Raw genomic sequence first — 23,824 nt, forward strand, 5'->3', positions numbered from 1 at the left:
CTGACATTGCTTCTCTCTCCCATTACCCTCAGAAAAGCAAACATTCAATGTATGTTTACGTGAAAGCAAACCACACTGCAGAACATGAAGTTCAAAAAATATCCTGACTTGCTAATAGGTGGGATAGATCCTATAACTCTATCTATTTGTACTAAAATTTACTTGCTGTATTTTCAGAAGAATGGTTAGCTCCTTTTAAGTATAAATCTTCATTTTCTTAATTTAAGAGCCCACCAAAACTGAAAAAATATCTATACAGTTCTAGCAATGTATTTGCAAAACAGACATACCCTTATCATCAAACTAAAAATGCCCATAAACTTAGCACTAGAAAGTTTAGTTAAATAAGTACAAAAACATATACTTTAACCAAATTAAGATGCAATCTCAGTTATTTACTTTCTTACCTGTATCTATGTATGTAAAATTTTTAGGTTTTATTTTAACAGATCTAGTTTAGGCAAAACATAACTGAAAAGAAGTGTTAAAACCACAGGATCTCATAGAAGAACGTAAAAAGATGTAGAAGACAAGAGAGAGAACTGCATCAACTTTGTATTTTAAATTGTTATGTGTACACACATATAAGGAAACATATTCACCACGAAACCAAAAGATTACTGACCTCTCTAAACTCTCTTTCTTCTTGGTTTTCTTACTGCGCCTGACCATTCGGCTCCTGTAGCTGTTTCTCCTGGCAGGTCCAGTCTTGATGGAAGTGTTTTCAAAAGGGGTTGTGGTTACCGAGACTTTGTTCCCACTCTGCCAAAATAGAGGAGGAACCTTTAGGCATGAGGCACAAGACAACTTTGCCTTAAATTGAAGCTACACCCCAAATGCAAACGCAACGAGACAGAATCCAGCATCAGAGTGAGAGCTGGCGTTACAGGGAGCCCTGCGCAGACACTGCCAGGCTAATTTATGTAAGAGAAACAATGATTCTAAAAATCTCAAAGAATTCTCTCATTCTGCCAAATTTCCTAAGCCATGGAATTTCCATTCCATCTCTGGGACAAGGAGAAATTCCAGTAATTGTAACTAGACAGGAGAAGACCAAGAATTGATCAAGACTGCAGTTTTCAAGATTAAAGCTTCTACAGAAACATCCTATTTTCCCCACAAAGCACAGCCGTCATTGCGCAGTGGTCCATTCTCTGGCTAGTCACGTCTCAAGATACCAGCTATTACAATAATGAAACACAGGAGAAAACTTAATCTTCGTTATCAATCCCAAACAATTGTTTTATCTTGTTCAAAAGGGATAACTAATATAATTAAGCTATGCAGTTTAGGAGTGTTTGCATGAACAGATGACTGAACGAATAAAACCACTTGGAAATATCTAAATTGTGTTTTAAACATCCGTATCTCCTGCCCAGCACTGTACACCACTACAGTGTACTTCTTTTCAAGGGAATTCCAACAGCCCAAATTAACTTATGATACAGCACATTTGCATAAGCAACAATCCCTTGAGTTCACTCCAGTAGGAAATGTGCATGGCTTGTCATATTTATCTTTTGCTGTATCTGACACAGAAAACAAGTGCACATCCAACTACCTAAAATTACAGAATTTTCCCTTATACATTTCTTGCAAAATTGGAAAATTTGAAAGTGTATTTTTGCATGTTTCCTCAGCTCTTTGTATTCCTTCATTACTTTATTGTTTTCCAATCTTCTTTTATAACCAACTACTCCCTTTGACTGGCAAAGCTCTGCATGCAAGACCATAATTTCTCAATATTATAGGAAATAAATACACAGTGGTAAAATAATTCTGACCTACATTAGTCTGTGCTGAAAACACTACATAAAAACTGCAATATGAAAAGCTAAGACACTACAGTTCATTAAAAAAGTTGCAATTTTTGTTCTTTTTTTTTTTTTTTTTTAGGAAAAACTGTAATTTTCCAGCAGAACAGATCTCAGAAAACTCCACAATAGAAAAATGTGACAGATTCTTCATAGAAGTCCAACTGCAGGATCAGAACTTCATTAAGCAAAGCAGCTCTGTGGGACTATATATGGGACAAAAATCTTTTAGGCCTTAAGATTATGAAAGGCAAGTTCCTCTACAGTAGGCAAGAATGTATTTCATGTTCTTTGTTTCCACTTCTCCTCCTTGATTTCACTTTAAAAGGAGAAAATGAGAAGTAGCATCATCAACAAAAAAAGTCTGAATTACCTGATAGAGATGGGGGAATTCAAGAAAGTGTTTTAAAAAGTCAAATTTTTTTGAGAGACAGCGACACCTTTTTGTGTCAGTGCCTCAAATGTACTTCAGCTCTCTCAGCTGCAGTGCCAGATTATTGCAGAGAAACTAGAATCATAGCAGAATATGGAATCATTGGCCTTTCTCCAGATGTGTGCAATAGTACCTCAGAACTTGTACTTGAACCACCACAAAATGTGATAACCCATCTCTGAAGGAAAACATAACCCCTTAATCCTTGGTGAAAGCAGCAAGCACTCTTGTATCCCAGTTGTCCAAGAGTTACCTTTAACAACAACTCAATGACTTCTGTATGAACAAGGCCATGCACTGGCTCTCCGTTGATGTGAGTAATCAGGTCTCCAGCTTTTAGACCTGCTTGGTAAGCTGCACCTCCTTCTTCCACGTTCTGGAAATCAGAGACAATGTACACAAAATGGATTAATTTTTAGACTTCATACTTTGAAGAGTAGTCTTTGTTTAATGAAATCTTTCTATAAAACCAGTTGGCAACGAAGAAAACTCACAGATCATAGAATCATAGAATGGTTTGGGTTGGAAGGGATCGTAAAGATCATCGAGTTCCAACCCCCCTGCCATGGGCAGGGACACCTCCCACTACAGCAGGTTGTTCAAAGCCCCATCCAGCCTGGCCTTGAACATTTCCAGGGATGGGGCATCCAGATATTAAGTTACATAAATGAAGGAAAGAACTAAAATCAGACCAGCTATTTCACCTTCAACTACTTACTCAAACTTTATACTCACATGGGACCTGGAACAGTTTCAAAGCCCACTGAAACACTGCGATAACCACTGGTATTAAGCAAACTCTCTACAGCAGGGCAGTTTTCATGCATAATAAAGAAAGGTTGATTCACCCTCCATGGCAAAATTTCAGAATTGAATGAAGATTTTTAGCACCCAACACTCAGAAATGCTGATGTAATTAAGGCAGTGATCACATGCAGCACCCTAATAATGATTAAAATTAACTGCACCATATAGTTAAGGATTATTTTCATTTGGTTCAAATTTGCCAGGTTGCCCACCGGAGGGAAAAGTGCAGCACAAAGGTGATGAAGAATCAAACCAAACTGAATTGCAAATTATTTTGAAGGTGGCTTAAATAATTTATTGTATTTTAAAATGAGCTTTTAAATAATTTTAAGTCATGCAGCTACTATTGAAGCCTATAGTGCTTACAGAGCTAAAAAACCCCAAACCTATAGTATTTTGAAAAAAGTCAATATACCATTTTTCACTTTTTTTCACAATACACCATTTCCCCCCTTACTTTCACTGTTGTGATGCTACAACAGTGGCAAGAAATCCATCTTTACTTTTTACTGCAGTATACCATTTTTTTCTCCTTACTTTCACTGATTTGATGCTACAACAGCGGCAAAAAAAATCTCATTTTTTTAAAATTTATTCCATTATCAATCAAATGTACCCCATTCTCCAGATTCAATGTTCTTGATGGATTAATAGGTCCAAGGGGCAAACAACACAAATGAAGAATGAGTAACACACTACCACATCAGTAGCACTGCTATTTTAAAACCTACAATACATATTTAGAACAAAGCACCATACAAAACGTCAAGGCTTTTGATATATTTGTAACCATTTTTTCAAAATTATTTTAAGGTAGCTGAAATATTTCAGATTATACACACACAGTAGCTATACACAATATAAAATGATAAAAAAATATAATCTGTTATCAACCTCAATTATAAAATAAATACATATAAATTTACATAGATGTATATATTTATTTTACAATTAAGGAGGTTGATAACCAATGAAATGCAAGAACTGCTGTCTTTTCCTTTAGTCTCCCACTTTGTTCAAATCAGCAAGTGAAGAGAGGATGAAACATACATTATTTATTCAAGACAGTCAGTCTTTTTCCTGTGCCACAGAATCCTCAAAGGTATTCACAATTCCAAATGATTTGCACATTCCTACACAAAAGAAAGTCAGTGCTAGAAATCAGTCTATTTCTGTCTAGTGAAATACTGTTGACTTTCATGAATCCCTTAATTGACGCAGTTTAATAAACTCCATGTATATTTCAACAATTTCTGTTTATAGTCTCCTAGCTCTGCAGATCTTGCCCTCAATCAAAGTGGGGCTGCACCAGCCCCTTGGTTTTCTAAGCCACAGTACTCCGAACTTGAGACATGGCTGTTCACAACTGCCAACTTGCCAAAAGGGAAAGTGACCCATGCAGAGGGTCAACATCTCATGTAGATACCGCTTCTGCCAAAGGTGGCTTGTGTTCCTGCAGCCAACACTGGTCTCATGTATGGGCATGAATTTCCTGCTAAGAAAACTGTTTGGCACAACAGCACAATTTGCACAGTCACCATCAACTGAAACCACAGATACAAAAATCAAAAGCAAATACATCATTACAGTTTTCTGTGACTGTATATAAAGCAAAAAACGATGTTATCTTACCCAAACGATATGGTGCACAGTGTAGATGTCACTGTCACCCACGTAAACCCTGATTGCTCGGATGGTGAAGCCATACTTCTTTCCTGAGCTGTGAATGACTATGGGCTGATGAGGACTCGCAGCAGCCAGCGATGAATCACGGCTGGGAGAAGAGTCTCGGGAGGATGAAGGGTCAGATGACAAGGAGTGAGGAGACATAGGACTTCCCAAAGGAGAGACACCAAACACATCTGGAAGAATAAAATCTGCCTCAGAGTACATTCTGAGCATACAAAAACACAGACATGGAACAGGGAATCTGCTTAGTTTTATGACACTTCTGTATCAAAATACATCATAGTCTTTGCATAAACCCTCAATTGGTGTGCATCTTCGTGAATGAGAAGTTCAACTAACAACCAGTAAATTTCTCTCCCTGTAGCATAAACTGTATCTTTTAATGCAAGGGTAATTCGTTAGATGTAGACTTCTTTTTTCCTTTCAGATAGGAAACACCCTCATTGTTAACTTGGAAGGAACAACTCTCAGCCTATTCCTGACAAACACTCATAAAAATAAAATCAGAGTCTTGTGGCAGATGTTATTGTGAATACAACAAAACCATCCCCACAATCACCCAGCAGTGCTAAACAAAGCACCAGTTGTTTTTTTTTTTGCTTTCAGTTATATATAGATACACATAAAGACTACTGTAATTAAACCACAGTATCTAGTTGGTACACAGGATGGTAACTCAATATTTCCATTCCTACATTCCGCTGCATCAGGTAAGACCACAAGAATTTCTTGCTTTGTTTTATTTCATTGCTTTGAAAGCAGTATGTGCACAAGCTTGTGCAAATGTGAACACAATTGTAGCAGCATAAAACATACTTTGGTGACTGTAAAAGGGTGACACCTCTGCAAAGGAAATGAAGCCCAGAAAGATTCCAGGTTTGTTGCCCGTGCGGAGCCACATCACAGGAGGGAAGATACACTATGACAGCAGTGGCACTCCTCCCTGGACATGAGTCACCAGAGGCTCCCAGAGATCCGTATCACTGGGTTAATGCTGAAATCTCACAGAACAGCCAAGCCCCAAGGGGGCTGTCACTGTCAACCTCTGGCTCTGAAACATTCCCAGATCCTGACCTCTGCCTTCTGCTGCATGGGAGACACGTCCTGTGACTCTCTGCTACATGACTCAGGTCAGGAACACTGGCCATCTGTTGCTGTCATTTATTTTACGGATAAAAATGAAGGTTTGATTTTTTGGACAGTGGAAGATTTTCGTTAGTATAGATATAATGACATTTTTATGTGTAGGTAAAACTAAGCTTGGATTTTATACAACAATGCTGAGATTAAACTAAAAGAAAACCATCATTTAATGAGCACAGCCTATCTGTCATCTCTGAACTTAGTGATTCTAACTTGAATGCTGTCAAAAGAACTACTGGAATACAAACTGATGAATAATTCCCAAGTGTTACTTGGATGTGTGTATATCACACTCCTGTGATAGCTAATCTGAGTAATTACCACACACTACAGGCCCTCTACAAGCAGAAAAATAACTATGATGCTAACTGTTACAGAGGAATACCAAAAACCCACAACATTTGGGAGAGAAATATTATTTGGAAGAAATAGCCTACACAAGGAACGAGCTCAGAGGTTTTGCAAGCCACTTGCAGTTTTCAGTGTGAATGCTGCCCTGAACAGGCTGAGCACACAGTCACTGTCTTTCTCATTGTAAATATTAAGTTATCTTCATCCCTCTCATGCATTTTGTGACAACTATCATTCACATTCGGACAGCATCACAGAAAGGCTAAGCATTCTTTTCTTTGTCACCAAGTTGTCCTCATTCTCCTCTTTAACTGAGACTCAACATTTTCCTCTTGACTTTTCTCATTAAAAAATCTTCATGGTTAGCTGCTGGAATTACAGGTACTGCATAGGAAGACTACGCTGTTCTTTAAACTGTATGATGAAGAAAATATGAATCAGAAATTCCCACAGTAATAGGGATCAGATGGACCTTCCACCTCTTGAAGGTCTCCAAAACACATGCACAACAGCACAGTGTTTGTTCACCGAGGTATTAAGGAGCACATAAGGCACACTTGCTTTGCAACCTGAAGGTGGGTGAAGCCTAAGAGGAGAGCCAGAACCAACTCTTCAACACTGCACCATTCTACACAAGCCTGAGGACTCAAAGCAACCTGCTGAAGCTACTGTCAAAGCTATCTTTGAACATTCTGAAAAAGTGCAGGGTTACGTTATTAGACCAGCAGATACTTAAATATTACACCTAAGGTCTAAAAGCATCATATGGCCAGTGTGCAAAACTGACAGGTAATCCCACTTTTGGAAAAAATGCCTTGGTGTGGGAAATTTGGGCTTTGAACCATTAAAAAGCAAAGCACCGATGCTTCATCTGGAAACACAATACTACTGTTATACCTCCACTTACTTACAGCGGTATTTCTGGCTTCAAAATTTGAGCACTCGATGTACGCCAATGTAGTACAACCAGAATACTACATGCAATTTCTACTTTGTGATACTTCACCCTGGTTTATCACCTTTCCTTATGGGAGATGGGAGAGAACTAGTCAGGCCATTCACAGTGAGTTATACCCCTACTGTAGGATGAGCCAAGGACTGAAGCCTCCATCCTGCTGCTGGTCAAACATCAAGTAGTCATGACTAGGGTACATTTTTGCCTGTCTGAGAATGTCCCTCAGCTGTAATGTGACCACCGTAACTCGCTAATGAGATTGCACCATCTAGTAACACATGTAACAAGAAAAGGAACAAAAAAGTGAGACCCAGACTCTCAAAAATTTTGCATAAAGTATGCATAAATCATAACATTTCAAACAAAAAGATTTATCTGTACCTCCTGGGATCATGAGGGACAAAGCACTTGCAGAAAGGGATTTCGTGACTTTCCCAGAGATCTTCTTTTTCTCTGTGCTTTCTAAGCGCTGACGAGCCATGTGAGATGCAACTTCATTGGGTGGCTTCGAGGAGTTATCTGTACTGTCCACACTCTCACTTCTTCCATTTATCTGATCTAAGTGCTCTGAAAAACTGCCAACTGTACAAAGAAGAAGGGATAAACACATTGAGGGAAAACTGGGGCTCAGGGAGGGGAAACAGTACAATTGTGAGAGAGGAATTTTTCTTTCTGTTAATAAGTTCATACACCAACGTTGCAGAAATCTGAGTTTTTCTTCCAGACTTACAGAATGCATAAATGTTAACAGAATGAACTGAAGCAACAGATTTTTGTAGTCACTAAAGCAAAGAGACAAAAGCTGAAGTAAGTCTGGTATCTCAATATGCAGCCTTAGAGAACTTAATAATACATTTATTTTTCACATTAATTCCTCCTAAAATAAATTAAAGGTTCCAATCCTACATATGTTGCTATCTGCTTGGTAACTGTTCCCAAATCATTAAAACATTAAGTATAATTTTAATTATTATATTTTGCTTTTATTTTTTGGGTGGTTTTCTCCCACACAGGAGAAAGATACCTGGCACCACTAAACTCAGTATTGCAACCACATTGCTATTAGTCTATCATAGGTAATGAACTTCCACAATACTGAATAGAGGAAAGACAACACTGTTTCAAACAATGAAAAAAACCCATAAAGGCCTTATGTCATGTGAACAACCTCCAGAGGATTTCTTCAGAAGTTCAAAGATGTCATAGGGAAGTTCTATGACCTTATGAAACACAGACCAAGGGTAGGTGGCCTGTTTAAAGACACAGCAGTAATTCCTAGTATTCCTTTAAGGTCACAGAATATCCTGTTGCTAAGGGACTACAGAAAAATGAAATTACTCTTAAGTGTGATTGATAAGTGACAGAAGACAACCAGATGCTTTGAGTTACCACAGTGACTGCTGTGCCAATGCCAACACTGTACCATGGGGCTGGGGCAGTGAGCAAGACTTGGGACACACCACAGTCATGGTTTAGACAGGGGAAGGAGATGTAAGTGTTTCTACAATTGGATGAGACTGAGGAATTTATTTTTGCAGAAACAAAGAGAAGGACCAAAACATGGACTACAAGGGAAAACAGGGGTATCTTGAGAAACCTCAGTGAGGTACAAAAGAGAAATAAGATGAAGACAGGTAATTGTGTAGAGAAGGTAACTGGAACCTACAGGCCTAGATCTGTGTTAAGTATCAGCTCTTCAAACAGTTATACAAAACTCTCCTCTGAAAATACAAAACCAGCAAGATACCAGGGCCCTGAATCCTACTGAAATGCACACAAATACTTAAGCTGGGAGAGGGATGCATTACAGAAATAAATTATTTAAGTAGGTAATGGTTTATAACACTCTCTCCTACATTCCTAACGACAAAAGTGACCTCCACAAGTCAAATACAACCCTGACAATTCTGAAAGGTGAACATCACTGAGATGTCTTAATTAAAAACACACAATGGTGTAGCACAGAGTGTCAGAAAAGGGCAATACAGATCAGTTAATAGGACTCCAGGATGATCAGTCAAAAGATCATCAACTTCAGCCAGGGAAGATATAAAAATAGTGATTCAAATGCTCAAGGTGTCTAAGGCTCCTTTTCTCCACAGAAGGATCCTGCAATGGCTCTACTGGTCAAATAATCATTTTATTCACTTGCCAAGCAGCGCTCCAGAGTCAGTGGGGTGACATCAAATGTTACCATTTCCGAAAATGTTGAAACTTTCCCATACATATTTTCATGAGATTTTATTAGCTTGAGCCTGAGCCCAAACCAGACCCCTCTTGGGATGGCTTTTTTAAAAGGAAGTTCTAAAATACACAGCTTCTAAATCCATGAATGCTACTGCTAAACAAAGAAGGTTCACAACTGTTTCTAATGTAATCGGTCAAGAGACCCACTGTGAATTACCTGATAGCGTGGAGCTGCTGATGGTACTTGCTGGAGTGGTTACTTCAGGTTCATCCTGCACTACTTCCTCGCTCACAAAGGTGGGCTTTTCCTGTTCCTCCCGGAGTCCTGCTAAGCCGGTGGAATCATCCTGTTCTCCTTCGGCTGATACGGCCAACTTTGGAAGCAAACCAGAACTGTGTCGCTGCCTGCTACTCTCAGTGTCAGAGGAGATGGATGTAGATATTTGTTGTCTGCATAAAAAAATAAGCAAACTCTCATGCAGTTACCGAGAGGAGGAGGCCTGCTTCCTGACAAGCAGGACATGTACCACTTCCCGTACCACCTCCTACTTACATTTCAGAATATTCGGAACTCCAGCTTAGAGATTCCACAGAAGGCAATGTTACACTCTTTGTTTTGTCTCCTGCATCTTCCTTTTCTTCACCTTGTGTTTGAGAGACTCGATCTATGCTACTAAAAACCTATTACAGACAAAAAAAAGCACAAAAAACCCAATTAATCACTGATATATTTGATATAAAAAGATATGCAGGAAACCACATTTTGGAATGTACTCTGCATGCTCAAAATGCTTATACAGTATTTCAGAGTGCAAACTTGAAACTTTCTGAGGTTTTTTAAATTTCCGAAAGTTTATAATCTTAAAATGCTTTCCTATTGTGCTTTCTTGGCTCCTCACATACAGGGTCACAAATAACATCTCTTCTCATAACAAATTCATCAGCTCTCTGCCCATTTCACTGTGTTAACCAAAAAAGTAGAAACAAAATCCATAGCCTTGGGGTCTCTAGGTCCCAGGATTAATGCATATCTTGGATTAATTCACAACCAAAAAGCCAATCAAGGTAAAAACGCCGTAACTCTATGATATTGACTTGGTATCTACCAGTCATGTGTGGAAAGCAGAAAAATTAAACTGAACTGATTTTCAAGTTAAGACCAAATTACTTGGCTAAAAGATTTAGAAAAAAAATCTTTGTCTGATCACCGGAAGCCTATTGTTTGCTTAGCTGACAAACAGCACACAGAAATTGTGAACTGTATATTCTACAGGCTGAGAGGCACAGCTAGAGATGCAATGACATAACAACATTAACAAACCAGATTATTACTATGATAAAGGGCTTTCAAAAGGACAGGAGTTCAAAGAATGAGATCGGAAGAGACCTCTGGCAGGTCATGTTGTCCAGCCCTTCTGCACAAGCGGGGTCACCTAGAGTTGGCTGCTCAGGACCCTGTCCAGGTGGCTTTTGAAACCTCCAAGGATTTTTTTGAACACCTCCAAGACTACTCTCCACAACCCCTCTGGACAACCTGTGCCAGTACTCAATCACTCTCATAGTAAGAAAGTGTTTTATTGCCTTCAGACAGAACTTTCTGAGCTTCAGTCTGTGCCCGTTGCCTCTCTTTCAAGTTATCTCCAAAGAAACTGAGTCATTTACTAGTCTCAGAATCTCAAATGCACCACCAAGTCAAAATAAGGAGTTTACACAGAACGAGGATTAACTACATCCATAATTCCTGTCTCTCCTCTTCCAAGCTATCACAGATAAAATACATATGGGGTACTGCAGAGCCAGCATAAAATCCACCAATTTCTTGAAGCATAGCCCAGGACAAACCAGATACAAACACAGACTTTCCAAATAGCTTTAAACAGTTCCTAAAGTAGGTTAAAGAAATTTCTTAAATAGAAAGCTCTTGAAAAATCACTGCTGGATGATTAGTTAAGACTAAAAGCACACTCATTAGGCATTCCACTTCCGTTATTTCCTGAGTACGTCCACTGTGCTCCTACCAGCACCCCTTGTCCAGCAATAATTAGCTCTCATCTCAACCACTTAAGTACACTACCCTTTGGACAATCAGCTTTATCCTTCAATTCATAGCATTCAAATAAATCCCTCAAATCCACATCTCTCCTTAACCAAATCACATGCTAACCACTACTTGGCTTTTTGCCTTTGGTCTAATGTCATCAATTAATAGCTACTATAGGCTAGTACTGAGATCTGTGTTATGCCATCACCTGCAAGACACCCAGGACACAATTGAAGTAATATGTAAACTATGTATAAGGAAATCAATGTAAGGAACATGCATTTGGTTTCCCTGAACTTGTTCTTATGCTATCATGTATTTTCTACAGAAGTACCCATCTATTCGTATCTTTTTCTGTTACCTTAAGGATTCAAGAAATAAGATTAGTTTCATTCTTGCTCAATTTCAGGTAACATTTCTTGAAGAAACAATGCCCTACAGATCTAGCATTTCCAAACCCTATAGAAGTAGCAAAATGATTATGTATACAATATGCACTAACATTACCAAAATTTTTACTTACTTTTGAAAATCTGTGTGAACATGAGGAAAACTGTCTTATCTCCAAATTAAAATCTTCATCATTGGTATCATCTTCTTCCTCAGTTTCCATATGGTGGTATTTCTCAGAACGAGCTACAGACAAGGGAAATAAAGTTTTTGAATTTATCAGGAAGAATGGGTAACAAGCTTTAATATTAACTAAAAGCATAATTTTATTCTTAAGATTATTTCTGTTGAAATGTCAAACCACCAGTGAAATTGAAAGCCGACAGCGGCTCTGAAAAAGGAGATTTTCAAAGCAGTAAGCAAAAGTCAAATGCAGTGATTACATAAACAAGGCGTTCATCGCATTTTTTTAAAATCATCAAATACGTACTGTCAAAATAACTTGTGTCATCTTCAGACTCCAATTGTGGAATAAATTCTGCTTTCTGCCTCAGCAGACTGTTCCAGTCAAGGCTCCTGAAGAACTGATGCTGCTTTACTTCATATGCACCACCTGGGGGAGACAGAGAAAAACACTGAGCTAACTATACCAAATACTCTAACATTACTCCAACTAACAAATGCAAATTTTCATGGAAAAGCATAGTCATCAATGTAAGCAGGAACATTTACTACCCATTTCCACTAGAATCTCCTAAACCTGTCAGAGGACCTCCCTGCCCCTGTTTTGTTTTTGCCATTTCTATTAACAGTGGTGGCATTGCTTTATCATCTTTTCCCTTTTAACATTTCTATTTTTCTGGGTATATGAATTACTATCTGTCCGGTACACATTAGTCAGAAGCATCAGGTGCAGAAGAAGTAGTCACCAAAACATAAATAAGTGCACTAGATGTGTAAGTACAAGTCAGAAAGAAATGAAGAATGATTCTTGCTAGTTGCTCAGTGAAAATACCAGTGCTAATAAGGAGCTCCTTTTGCTGTTTTATGGCAGCAATACACAATTCTATAGGAAATATCTTATCATTTATCTTCCTCATGATTACTGCCTATTTGTTATAACGTATGTTAAACAATCACACCAGCTTCGAGTTAAGAAACAACTATAAGAACACAATGAGATATTGGAATTTTTGACATGGGGAGGTGAGCGAGGGTATTAATAGGCATAAATCTAATTATAAAAACTGATAAGATAACCTGCAGGAGCAAGGGTTACTGCTAACTTGATTGTATCGGGTTTACATGGCAAGGTTTTGGTAGCAGGAACGTTGCTGGGTTGTCTTCTGTGAGAAGTTGCCAGAAGTTGCCCTGTCTGACAGAGCCAATGCCATCCAGCTCCTGAACAGACCCACCGCCGGCCAAGGCTGAGCCCATCAGCAATGATGGCAGTGCCTCTGTGATAACAGGTCTACAAAAGGGTAAAAAACTGCTGCACAACAGCAGCTGGGAGAGAGGACTGAGAATATGAGAGACAAACAAGTCTGCAGACACCAAGGTCAGTGAAGAAGGGAGGAGGTGCTCCAGGTGTTGGAACAGAGATTGACCTGCAGCCCACAAAGGACCTCATGTCAGCAAAGGAAGACTGACGTGAGGAGGAAGGAATGGCAGAGACAGCATGTGATGAACTGACTGCAACCCCCATTCCTTGTCCTCAGGCACCACTCAGTGGGTGGAGAAACTGGGAGTGAAGTTGAATTGGGCAAAAAGGAAGGGGTGGCGGAAAGGTGTTTTGTTCTTATTTCCCATCATCCTATTCCATTGTTAATTGTCAATAAATTAATTTCTTTGAGTCTGTTTTTCCAATGACAGTAACTGCAGAGTGATCTCCTGTCCTTATATGTGACTCATGAGCCTTGTCATATTTTCTTCCCCTGTCCAGTTGAGGAGTGACAGAGCAGCTTGGTGAGCACCTGGTGTCCAGCCAACGTCAACCCGCCACATTGAAAGAATAATGTAAGCTTCCCTATGTCAAGGCTAAGTCAGGAGAGCGCAACAGCAAAAGTGTCAGGTCTCCAGGACTGGTCTCCAAGTCAGAGTGGCAACGTTGGGTTTTTTGCTTGTCTGACTGCACCAAGGAAAAACTCATAAAAGTCAAATCTTCCCACATGAAACCAAAATCACATCTCATTGTCAGTCACTAGCCAAGGAGCAAAAAAGTATCTCAACACAACAATGGGATAGTATCTCAGAATTGAATAATTCTTGATTGGTATCAGACACTTCAAACCTAAAGAGATCTTTTTTCTGTCACTGTCCTTCTTCAAAACAAGTGCGGTATCTCTCTCTCTTCCCTCAACTTGACTAAGCCACTCAGGTCTCCTGAGCAAATACACAATTACAATTTTCATTGAGTGTTATGCAACTAGCTAATACGTATTAAATAGACAGGGCTGTCATTTGAAATGCATGGTGGAGCCTGGGGTAAACCATGCAATTTTCCCCCACGGGACCTGTCACATCGCAGCCTCCGTTGCTGAGTTGCTTCTGACTCTTAAAAAACTTTGCAGCACTTTCTAAACACCCCTCTGTGCTTCAAAGAAACAGCTGCCCCATCTTTTTTCAGACTGCCAGCTCTTGAGAAACCATGAAGAGTGGAAAGAATCAGCCTGCGAGGGAGCTGTGTGGGTGCCCCCTGCAGTGGCACTGACCATCACAGCAGTTAAGCCAGCCTCATTTTAGCAAATCCACTTTCTCAACCAGCTGTAGCAAAAGAGACAGAATTTGTAATCTGCTTCTGATCCAGCCTCTCACAGGGCGAGTCGTGAATTAACACTGCGTTTACCAGAAGAAGCATCCTGACAATGAAACAACAATGCCTGAAAGGAGTTTATTTAAAGCAAGGGAATAAAAAACTGGCTGGAGACCATGCCCAGAGAGTTGTGATTAATGGGGAAAAATCCAGTTGGCAGCTGGTCACCAGTGGCGTCCCTCAGGGCTCAGTTTTGGGGCCAGTCTTGTTTACTATCTTTACTGATGATCGATAAGGGGATTGAATACGCCCCCAGTAAGTTTGCAGATGACACCAAACTAGGTGGGAGTGTTGATCTGCTTGAGGGTCAGAAGGCTCTACAGAGGGATCTGGACAGACTGGATCAATGGGCCAAGGCCAACAGGATGAGGTTTAATAAGGCCAAATGCCAGGTCCTGCATTTCGGTCACAGCAACCCCGGGCAACGCTACAGGATTGGGAAAGAGTGGCTGGAGAGGTGGCCAGCAGAAAAGGACCTGGGGGTGTTGGTGGACAGCTGGCTTAACATGAGCCAGCAGTGTGCCCAGGTGGCCAAGAAGGCCAACAGCATCCTGGCCTGTATCAGGAATAGCGTGGCCAGGAGTAGGGAAGTCATCATGCCCCTGTACTGGGCACTGGTGAGGCCTCACTTTGAGTACTGTGTTCAGTTTTGGGCCCCTCACTACAGGAAGGACATTGAGCTGCTGGAGCATGTCCAGAGGAGAGCCACCAAGCTGGTGAGGGGTCTAGAGAACAAGTCCTATGAGGAGAGGCTGAGGGAACTGGGCACATTTAGTTTGGAGAAGAGAAGGCTGAGGGGAGACCTCATTGCCCTCCCCAACTACCTGAAAGGAGGTTGCAGAGAGGTGGGTGTTGGCCTCTTCTCCCAGGGGAATAATGACCGTACCAGAGGAAATGGTCTGAAGTTGTGGCAGGGGAGGTTTAGATTAGATATTAGGAAGAATTACTTTACTGAGAGAGTGGTGAGGCACTGGAACAGCCTGCCCAGGGAGGTGGTGGAGTCACCATCACTGCTGGTATGGCTCTTCAGGGCATGCTCTAGTGCCCGAGATTATTGGTTTGTGGGTGGGTGTGATGTAGTGGGGTGTTGCGTGTGTGTTGTTTTTTTGTTTGTTTTGGGTTTTTTCTGGTTTTTGTTTTGTTTTGGTTTTTTTGTGGTTGGACTCGATCTCAGAGGTCCCTTCCAACCATGATGTTTCTGTGATTCTGTGAATAGAACCAGTTGTGCTCTTCATTCTGCCTTTGGCAGTGGTGCCCTTTACAGCAGATGAAGCAGGCAGCAAGTGGAGAAGCTGACTGGGGCATGGCACCTCCCTCACTCCTAACTTATTCAACGCCATGCAAAGGAGAACAAATTTTGCTGGATGCCACTTACTCCAGACCACCAGCTACAGTGACGTCTAAGGACTGCTCACACAGATCTCAGATGCTCAGGGAGCAAGGGATGTGCAGCTCGCTTATCTCAGACACATCATCATGTCCCAAAGGAAAACCTGTCAGTTGGGAACATTGCAATAGCACTTGGGGTCCGGGTTATACTCGTGTTCTTCCTGCATGGCTGCAGTAAGGCCAGTTATGAACTGATTCCTAAAGCTCCTTTTTATATCAGCTCTAAAAATGTGCAGCACAATCTGTCCACTGGACACAGTTTTGCCAGTAATTTTCCAAGTACTCTCACACTGACTCAACTTGCCACTTGGTTGCCTTAACATCCCCAGTGTATTTATAGTCATGGCATACAGTGTTCACGATCAAGAAGGTTACACCTTTATATTCAGGCACTTTTATGTAGGAGGCCTTTCTTGCTGTGTTTACATAGTACTCTGCCCAGTGGAACGGCAGTCAGTGATTAGGGTTCCCACACATTAACACTGTAAAAATCCTGTGCAATATTCTTCATTACTGCCTCTCACACCAAGTCCCAAATAAATTCTGCTCTATCAACTAACAAATAAACTTACATGCACAGCACTCTATAAATGCACAGTGTTTTCACTAACCTATGCAGGCTCACTGCTCGTAATGCCATATGCCAGGTTCTTCTCTTGAAATGGAACGAGCACAGCACTGAATGACCACAGTGATATCACCCATATCCATTTACCTCCTAACATTTACACCTTTGGTTTTATTCCTTTACATGCAAGGCAGTAGTGCTTGCTGAATGAGAACAACAGGACCTTTCACAACACAGTCTCAGAGAGTCATTTATGAATAATTAGTTCGAGTACTCATCACCTACCCTAAAACCTGGAGGAACTGATTTTCCAGGCTAAGATACCTCTTGAAATAGAAGCATCAGTTTTGTATTGATTCCCCTTCCCTATTTCTGTCTCTAGTTACTTAATACTGCATTCATGAAGGAACCTCTTCCAACGGGTCTTTGAGAAATTTTTATTTTATTTATCAAGTTAAGAGAAGAGTAAATACGAATGATCATGTGTAAACTCGAAAAAAAGAGACAGTTATCACCTTGTTACACCCATATATGGTCTGAGCCCACAAAAAGTCATCTGCTATAATGGCATGTTGTCATGCTACTTGCCCTGACAGATTTTTCCCAGACAAGACAAAAAGGTAAACAAAAGCTCCCAGTGCCAAATATAGAAGCTGTTTCTAGCACATCAATAATTTATAATAGTGCCTCCTAACCTGTTCCCAGTCTTTCCAAAGGATTCTGTCTGAGCAGCAGGGTAATCAGATCCTGGGCATCTGGAGGTGGTGCTTCATCCTTTTCAGGCCAGTTGATTTCATCTAGCAAAACAGAAAGTTATTAGTCAAGTCTGATTCCAACATTCAGCAGAAACTCTGTGAAAGCTCTGGTAGTGAGACAGCAGTAAAGCCAGAGTTAAGGCAACTTTTTCAAGTTATGCTCTGTTGCTTATGAATTACTTCCGATTTTTATACTCTGTATACAGACTCTGTGTAACAGACTGTTATGTTCCCATTTTCCTCAGAAGTATCCTTTAACCCAAAACAGCATTTAATAACATAACACAGGAATTCTTGGCTCATGGAAAACTATTGCAAAACATTAGCATAACTTGTGTGCTGTCCCTTTTCCCTGCCCCCTAGAATCATGGTTTGAGTTCTGTTCCATGGAAACTACTATTAAGATGGACTCAGTTGACCTGACCCAGCAGTCACTGCTCACATCTGCAATCCTCTTCTAATGCTAGTAGACTCACTGAAGTCACTACACTCCCATGACTAAGGGACAAGGTATTGGACTTTGCTCTAGAGAGATACATGCTGATGGAGGTTTTTTTTTTTTTTCCCAAGTCTCTCATACTTCAGAGGAAAAACACCTCACTTTACTGATTCTTGTACTACTAAGGCTTTTGTGCTTCATAGCAAGTTGGACCTAAATCATGCAATCAAGATGCTAAACCCTGCCGTATTCAGGTAGGGTGGAATAAAAATTCCAGCAAAGTTTTGTTTAAATTAAACAACGAAAAACTATGCCAGTTTCAATGTGAACATGAACTTTGTTAACAGCTCACGCAGCAAGTTTTGTCTGATTCTTAGCTGAAGCTGCCTCTAACAAATTTAATATATTGCAGGTTTCTACAAAACTCTGTACAAGTTTCTTGGGAAGAACCAGGATTTGGGCATCAGAGAAACAGAATGCTAGGAGCTCAGGAAATACAGAAGCCTGTTCATGATTTTGTTGTCATTATGTGATCTAGACTTTTCCTTCAAAATGATCATCATTGGAGAAATAATCATCAGAAGCTACACACAAGTTTAATCTTTGTATTCTAGAGGATAAGGAAAGGTACTGAAATAAACAGGCACAAAATGCAACCTGCTTCTGAAACATTATTTTTAACCCTGATCATTTTAGGCATCTAAGTTTACACTGATGCCTCCCACAGCTGTACTCATACAACTTCGGGGCAGAAAAGGCAACCTACAATGAAGGAGGAGGGAGGTAAAATGAAGGGGCAAGATTTTTGAGTAGATTTTCAAGTAGGATGTAGATTTCACCCAGATAAACTGGAATAAGTCTAGGGTATAGATTGGGTTAACACAGCTTTTACAGTTGAATGCAAGGGGATCATATCTTTTAGCACAGGAACCTTATCCAATAAAAGAGTTCTCCTGCAGGTATCAATAAGTAAGGATATTTAAAATAGAAGAGAAAAAAACGGAGAAGTCAACATCAAAACAAGAAACTAAGCTGACCAACGGTCTCGGAGAGTGACTGGGAATAGATCAGGTTTACAAGCATACACTTCTACAGATACCTTCTGGAAGATAAATGGACACATTCAAACAGATAAAGTTATGTAAATATATATCAGCTAGATTGTAACACATGACTATTTGTTTTACAAAATGTAAAATTAATGCCACATGCACAATAAAAGTCTAAAGTGCAAATTTTGTCATTAGACTCTTCTCTCCCTTTCTCCCGGTCAGGGAGCATAAAGATAAAAACACATGTGCATGTGTCTGGAAATGCAATAAAAACATGAGTTATTTCCATGTTTGCCTGCCTACAGCTTCCACTGCAGTTTAAATCTGATTTGGAAAATAAAGCATGAATATGCATCGCAGCCGTGAGGCATCCAGAACAAAGCCAGCATTTGCTGCTTGTGTTAATTAAACAGTTGATTCTCCTTGCCACTCAGGCCTCGGTATATCACATCAGAAAACAACACGGTTATAAATCCATAAACAGCCAGGGTATTGTATAAAGAGGTCATATACCAGAGGCAACTCACAAATCCTTTTCATTAGTTTACAAACAAGTCTGGCTTTCAACTTCAGAGATGGAGGAAAGAGATGACGACAAGAGCGTCTCCTTAAGTACAAAGGGGAATTTGTTGTGTTCTCAGAGAATAAGGAACCAGAGGGGAGGTTAGTTTTGTTTCTGTTGACGTCTTTGCACGCTCGGGATTTTGGTTTGGTTTTGGTTTTTTTTAGGTGCTGGAGCTTTTAAGAAGACCATAAAACAGACTGGGAAATACCCAGTAACAGAGGTGCCATTCTGTTAAACTTTTGGCATAAATAGAGGCCCTCTACATGTATGCATCTGGGAAATTTATGGAAACAGCAGGTAGGATAGTAAACAATTCTGTTTAATTATCATTCAGTTTTGCCACAAGCCACATAACAATACTTAGGGTCAGCTTGCAGGTTAAGATCTAAAAGGTTATTGAATTTTAAATGGAAGAAGAACAGCTGCTACACAAATAACATTACACTACAACAATCACCAATGAAATCATTAACAATCTGTGAATTGAATTTGTTTCCTTCTCTTTCTCATTATTTATTATTCGGGAGACATTTGTTTTAGGGTTTTATTACATCTTTGTTAATTTCTTCATTGTGCCATGAGGCATTTTCCCATTTATGCAAATTTATTTTAACTGTTTCTTCTCTGGTATAATTTCTTTACTAAATACTGAAATCACTGTGCCATAGTGGCACTAATTCTCTTTTCCAAATAGTGCAGCTTAACCATTGAAAAAACGGTACTACTACATTCCTCTACTTTGCAACGATATACAGTAAGTTCAGCTTTTAATCAAAATTTATTCTTATTGCTTTGACAGAAAATTGTGTATCACAATATTATGCTAATGGTGCTTTTTTTGAGCAAAACTAGCTTGAAAACTTAGTCTATCAGTAAAGTTGCAAATATATTTACTATTAACAGAAACTGAAATGTTTCACAGCAAGCTAAGAAATCTGTGGGGTTTTTTGTCATGATCCTCACCACTGATTACTTGTCCAAACAGCTCTTCTGGTGTATCTCCAAAGAATGGCACACACCCAACAAGAAATTCATAAAGGATAATTCCCATAGCCCACCAGTCCACTGGTTTTCCATAACCCTGTCTCAGTATCACTTCGGGAGCTATGTATTCAGGTGTGCCACAGACCTAAAAGAAAAAAATAAGCATGATGGTAAAACAAATCCAATTGATCTATGTCACATCACTTATAATTCTTGAAATGCAAAATAATACGGAAACATAAAAAATTGAATTCTGTAGGTTTTAGTCTGCTGAGTTTGCCTAACAGCTAATGTTTTTAGAATGATCTAGCTTCATTTACAGGCATCATCATCAATGTTTGCTATTTATCATTGCATTTTGTACATGGGAGTGCATCACAGTAAATATTTTATTTAACTTAAATGTATCCTTATCTTTACATGTAAGTTGTGATGGTTTTATCTTAAGTAATTTTTACAGTGAACAGATTGTGAGCAATGGTAATGAGGCATGCTTAAAGGGAAATGGGCCATAGCAAGGATTTTAGCACCCTTGGTTGTACAATGCATCATGAGCTCCACAAGTACTCTGCCGAGACTTCTGAATTCCTTATAAAAACAGTTTTCCATTTGTCTGTCTCAGAATCACTTGCACACAATTAGGTTGTTCATCTTACTAATAGATCCTAATGTTGAAAGAAAAAAGCCTACAATAGTCTGCAGGGCATCAGTAAAAGTAACTGACAAACCACTGGAACACCAATGCAGAAGTAACAACAGTTTATAGAGTATTACAGTACATTTTGCTGACAAAACATTACTTCATTTGAACACTCAATGTAGAAATGAAAAAGGCTGTGTCTTACTTGTTTGTCAAGGAATTCTCTGGCATCCTTCTCAATGTGTCCCTCATACAGATTGGTAGTCAAACTCATTAGCCCGACCTTTGAGAGACCGAAGTCTGTAAGCTTTATATGGCCCATGGATGTTACCAATAAACTGAAAATTAGAACAATTTGAAGTTACTGCGATATAATTCAACATTATGTGCTTATCATTATTATTACTGTACTTGGAGGAAAATGTTTCAGTAGGACTGCAAAAATATAAAGACAGCTTAAAAAGTAATTTGAACAGGTACAAAATAAGCAGGTTAAAAGTCTGACAGTCCTAACATTTGTTACTATTATTATCAGATGTAAACAAACTTTTTATATGCAACTGCACAATATCTTATAGAACCATACAAGTGTTGAGAGCTGAATGCTAGATGCTTTGAAGAAGAAGAAAGAGTCATCAGCAGAAAAACCTGAAGCGACATTTATTCTATTCTAGAAGTGAGGCGAGCACTTTCTGTCTGTAACAAGCCGGGTCATTGATTTGGGAAAAAAACAGGTATTAAGTTAGTAACTAGTACTACACTGGCGTGAGGTATCATGCTACGAAGGCATTGTCACTCAACAGACAAGACTCCAATTCCTTTTTTTTTTTTTTTTAAATGTGAAAGCTGCAACAGCCATATTTTTTACTGCAGGTACTTGCTGTAATGTTAGATGTAAATCTATCACAGCAATATTGCATTCCTAAATATTGAAAAAAAACCCAAACCCTAAACCATGCAACAGGGAAGCTTTCCCAACCTGGTCAATCTTGTCTTCATATATGCAAATGCCTGCAAGCTGATGATACTTTGTATTAAATAGTGTTTTAAGCATACTTTGAAAGAACTTTTCCTTAATCACCAAAATGCATTTCCCTCCATTTCAGCCAGAAAAGTAAATATTTTTTATTTTTTTAGCTACTCCAATAGACTCCTGCATCTTAAAGACAGAAATTTTTAAAGATCTGTTTTGGAAAAAATGCTTTTTCTGTAACTGCAGGTAATGAAAAATCTAAGTTTGTAGAGAAATTGTGAATCTATGTAACAGTTATGATATAAACAAAACAAAAACACTTCAAAAACATTCAAATAAAGTTTACACCTTTCAGATTTTGTCTAACAATTTCCAAGTCCTCTTTTGGTTATATTCTATATACATACTTGTCTGGTTTCAAATCCCTGTGTACAATTCCGTAATTATGAAGGTATTCCAAGGCCAGAACAGTCTCTGCAAAGTACATCCTGGCCATGTCTACAGGTAAAGGACCCATATTCTTCATCAAAGTAGCACAGTCTCCACCTGTGGAAACAGGACAAATGTTCCAGATGATGCTACAAATTCTGAGGTGTATCGGTATAATCTATATATGCTGCAGAAAGAGACACAAATTGTAGTCATAAATGAGTATTTTACAGTCAGATGATTCAACTGAGTATGTGAACACAGTAACTACTGTATTGGAAACACGGTGTGAAGCTGGGAGTAAGCAGTACAAGGGTTCAGCTGGAAAACAATAAAATATGGCTGCTACTTCAAAAAGCAAAGGGGCTGGGGGAAAAAAAAAAAAAAAGAATGCCCACACAACCATCACAACCACAGCCTGCTTATCTCACCTTGCACTGGCACTGTCCACTCTTCTCCTTCAGCATCAGCACCTTTTCAGATTGCTTACTCTTTGCTCTTTCTTTGTAAAACCAACTATTACAAATACCCCAACATGACCTAATGAAAATCTGAACTCCAGAAAAGCAAACAGCATTTCCACATGAACTTTGAACGCTAGTACATTTATGATTACAGACTATGAGGAACTTATTCAAAGAGCAGTAATTTTCTATCATAGCTGGAGTACACGCATTTCAAAAGCTTTTACTGAGAGATAACGACTGGGAAAAAAACCACCTTGTTGTTGGATTTAGATCCTAAATCCGTATTGCCAGAGTACAGAGGATACATAGGGGGCCCTTCTAATGCAAGTACCATATGGGTTATATCTCTTTCTTGGTGTAAGAGAACTCTCTTCTTCCTCTGTAAAACAAACTGTTTACCTTCTACGTATTCCATGACCATGCATAAATGACGTCTTGTTTCAAAGGAGCAATACATGCTGACAACAAATGGATTTTCTGCAAATGTCAGGATATCTCGTTCGACAAAGGCCTGTTGGATCTGGTTTCGGAGGATGAGATTCTGCTTATTAATTTTCTTCATGGCAAATCTCTGTCTGGTTTCTTTGTGTCTCACAAAATAAACCGCACTGAAGAAATTCAAATGGGAGAAAAAAAGAAAAAGGTCTGAATAACTATTTAAAAATACTTTTTTTTTTTTTACAATTAAATATATTTTGTAAAAAAAATGCATATTATATAAAAGACTTGGTTTTAATTTAATGTAGTTGACCTGCCTTTCACATTACAGAACGGCTTCAAACCTTATTTTGTTTCATAACCAGGATGAGTCCCCAGTCAACACAAATTAGTACACAAATAAAAAACAAACAACTCCCCTCCTGGCCCCACCCAAGCAAACAACAGATACAGCAAATGCCCCCCCCCCCGCCACACGTATACAAAATGCTCTAAGCTCACGC

At 39.3% G+C, this 23,824-nt stretch overlaps 1 protein-coding gene across 5 annotated transcripts in view; it reads right to left on the reverse strand.

Moving 5' to 3' along the window:
- The window catches only part of MAST4 (microtubule associated serine/threonine kinase family member 4), a 234,460-nt gene that overhangs the window by 7,432 nt on the left and 203,204 nt on the right, over positions 1 to 23,824 (reverse strand). For all 5 annotated transcript variants that reach the window (XM_014965031.1, XM_014965035.1, XM_014965032.1 and 2 more), the window contains 13 exons: positions 23,283 to 23,491; positions 22,395 to 22,533; positions 21,220 to 21,352; positions 20,354 to 20,519; positions 17,275 to 17,376; positions 12,301 to 12,423; positions 11,944 to 12,056; positions 9,933 to 10,060; positions 9,597 to 9,829; positions 7,574 to 7,774; positions 4,687 to 4,916; positions 2,501 to 2,623; positions 626 to 762 (listed from right to left, as the gene is read on the reverse strand). In XM_014965031.1, coding sequence (XP_014820517.1) covers positions 626 to 762; positions 2,501 to 2,623; positions 4,687 to 4,916; positions 7,574 to 7,774; positions 9,597 to 9,829; positions 9,933 to 10,060; positions 11,944 to 12,056; positions 12,301 to 12,423; positions 17,275 to 17,376; positions 20,354 to 20,519; positions 21,220 to 21,352; positions 22,395 to 22,533; positions 23,283 to 23,491 — 2,037 coding nt within the window. The remainder of the gene's footprint in view (positions 1 to 625; positions 763 to 2,500; positions 2,624 to 4,686; positions 4,917 to 7,573; positions 7,775 to 9,596; positions 9,830 to 9,932; positions 10,061 to 11,943; positions 12,057 to 12,300; positions 12,424 to 17,274; positions 17,377 to 20,353; positions 20,520 to 21,219; positions 21,353 to 22,394; positions 22,534 to 23,282; positions 23,492 to 23,824) is intronic.

This window comes from Calidris pugnax, unplaced genomic scaffold (genome assembly GCF_001431845.1).
Source record: "Calidris pugnax isolate Ruff unplaced genomic scaffold, ASM143184v1 scaffold273, whole genome shotgun sequence".
NCBI lineage: Eukaryota > Metazoa > Chordata > Aves > Charadriiformes > Scolopacidae > Calidris > Calidris pugnax.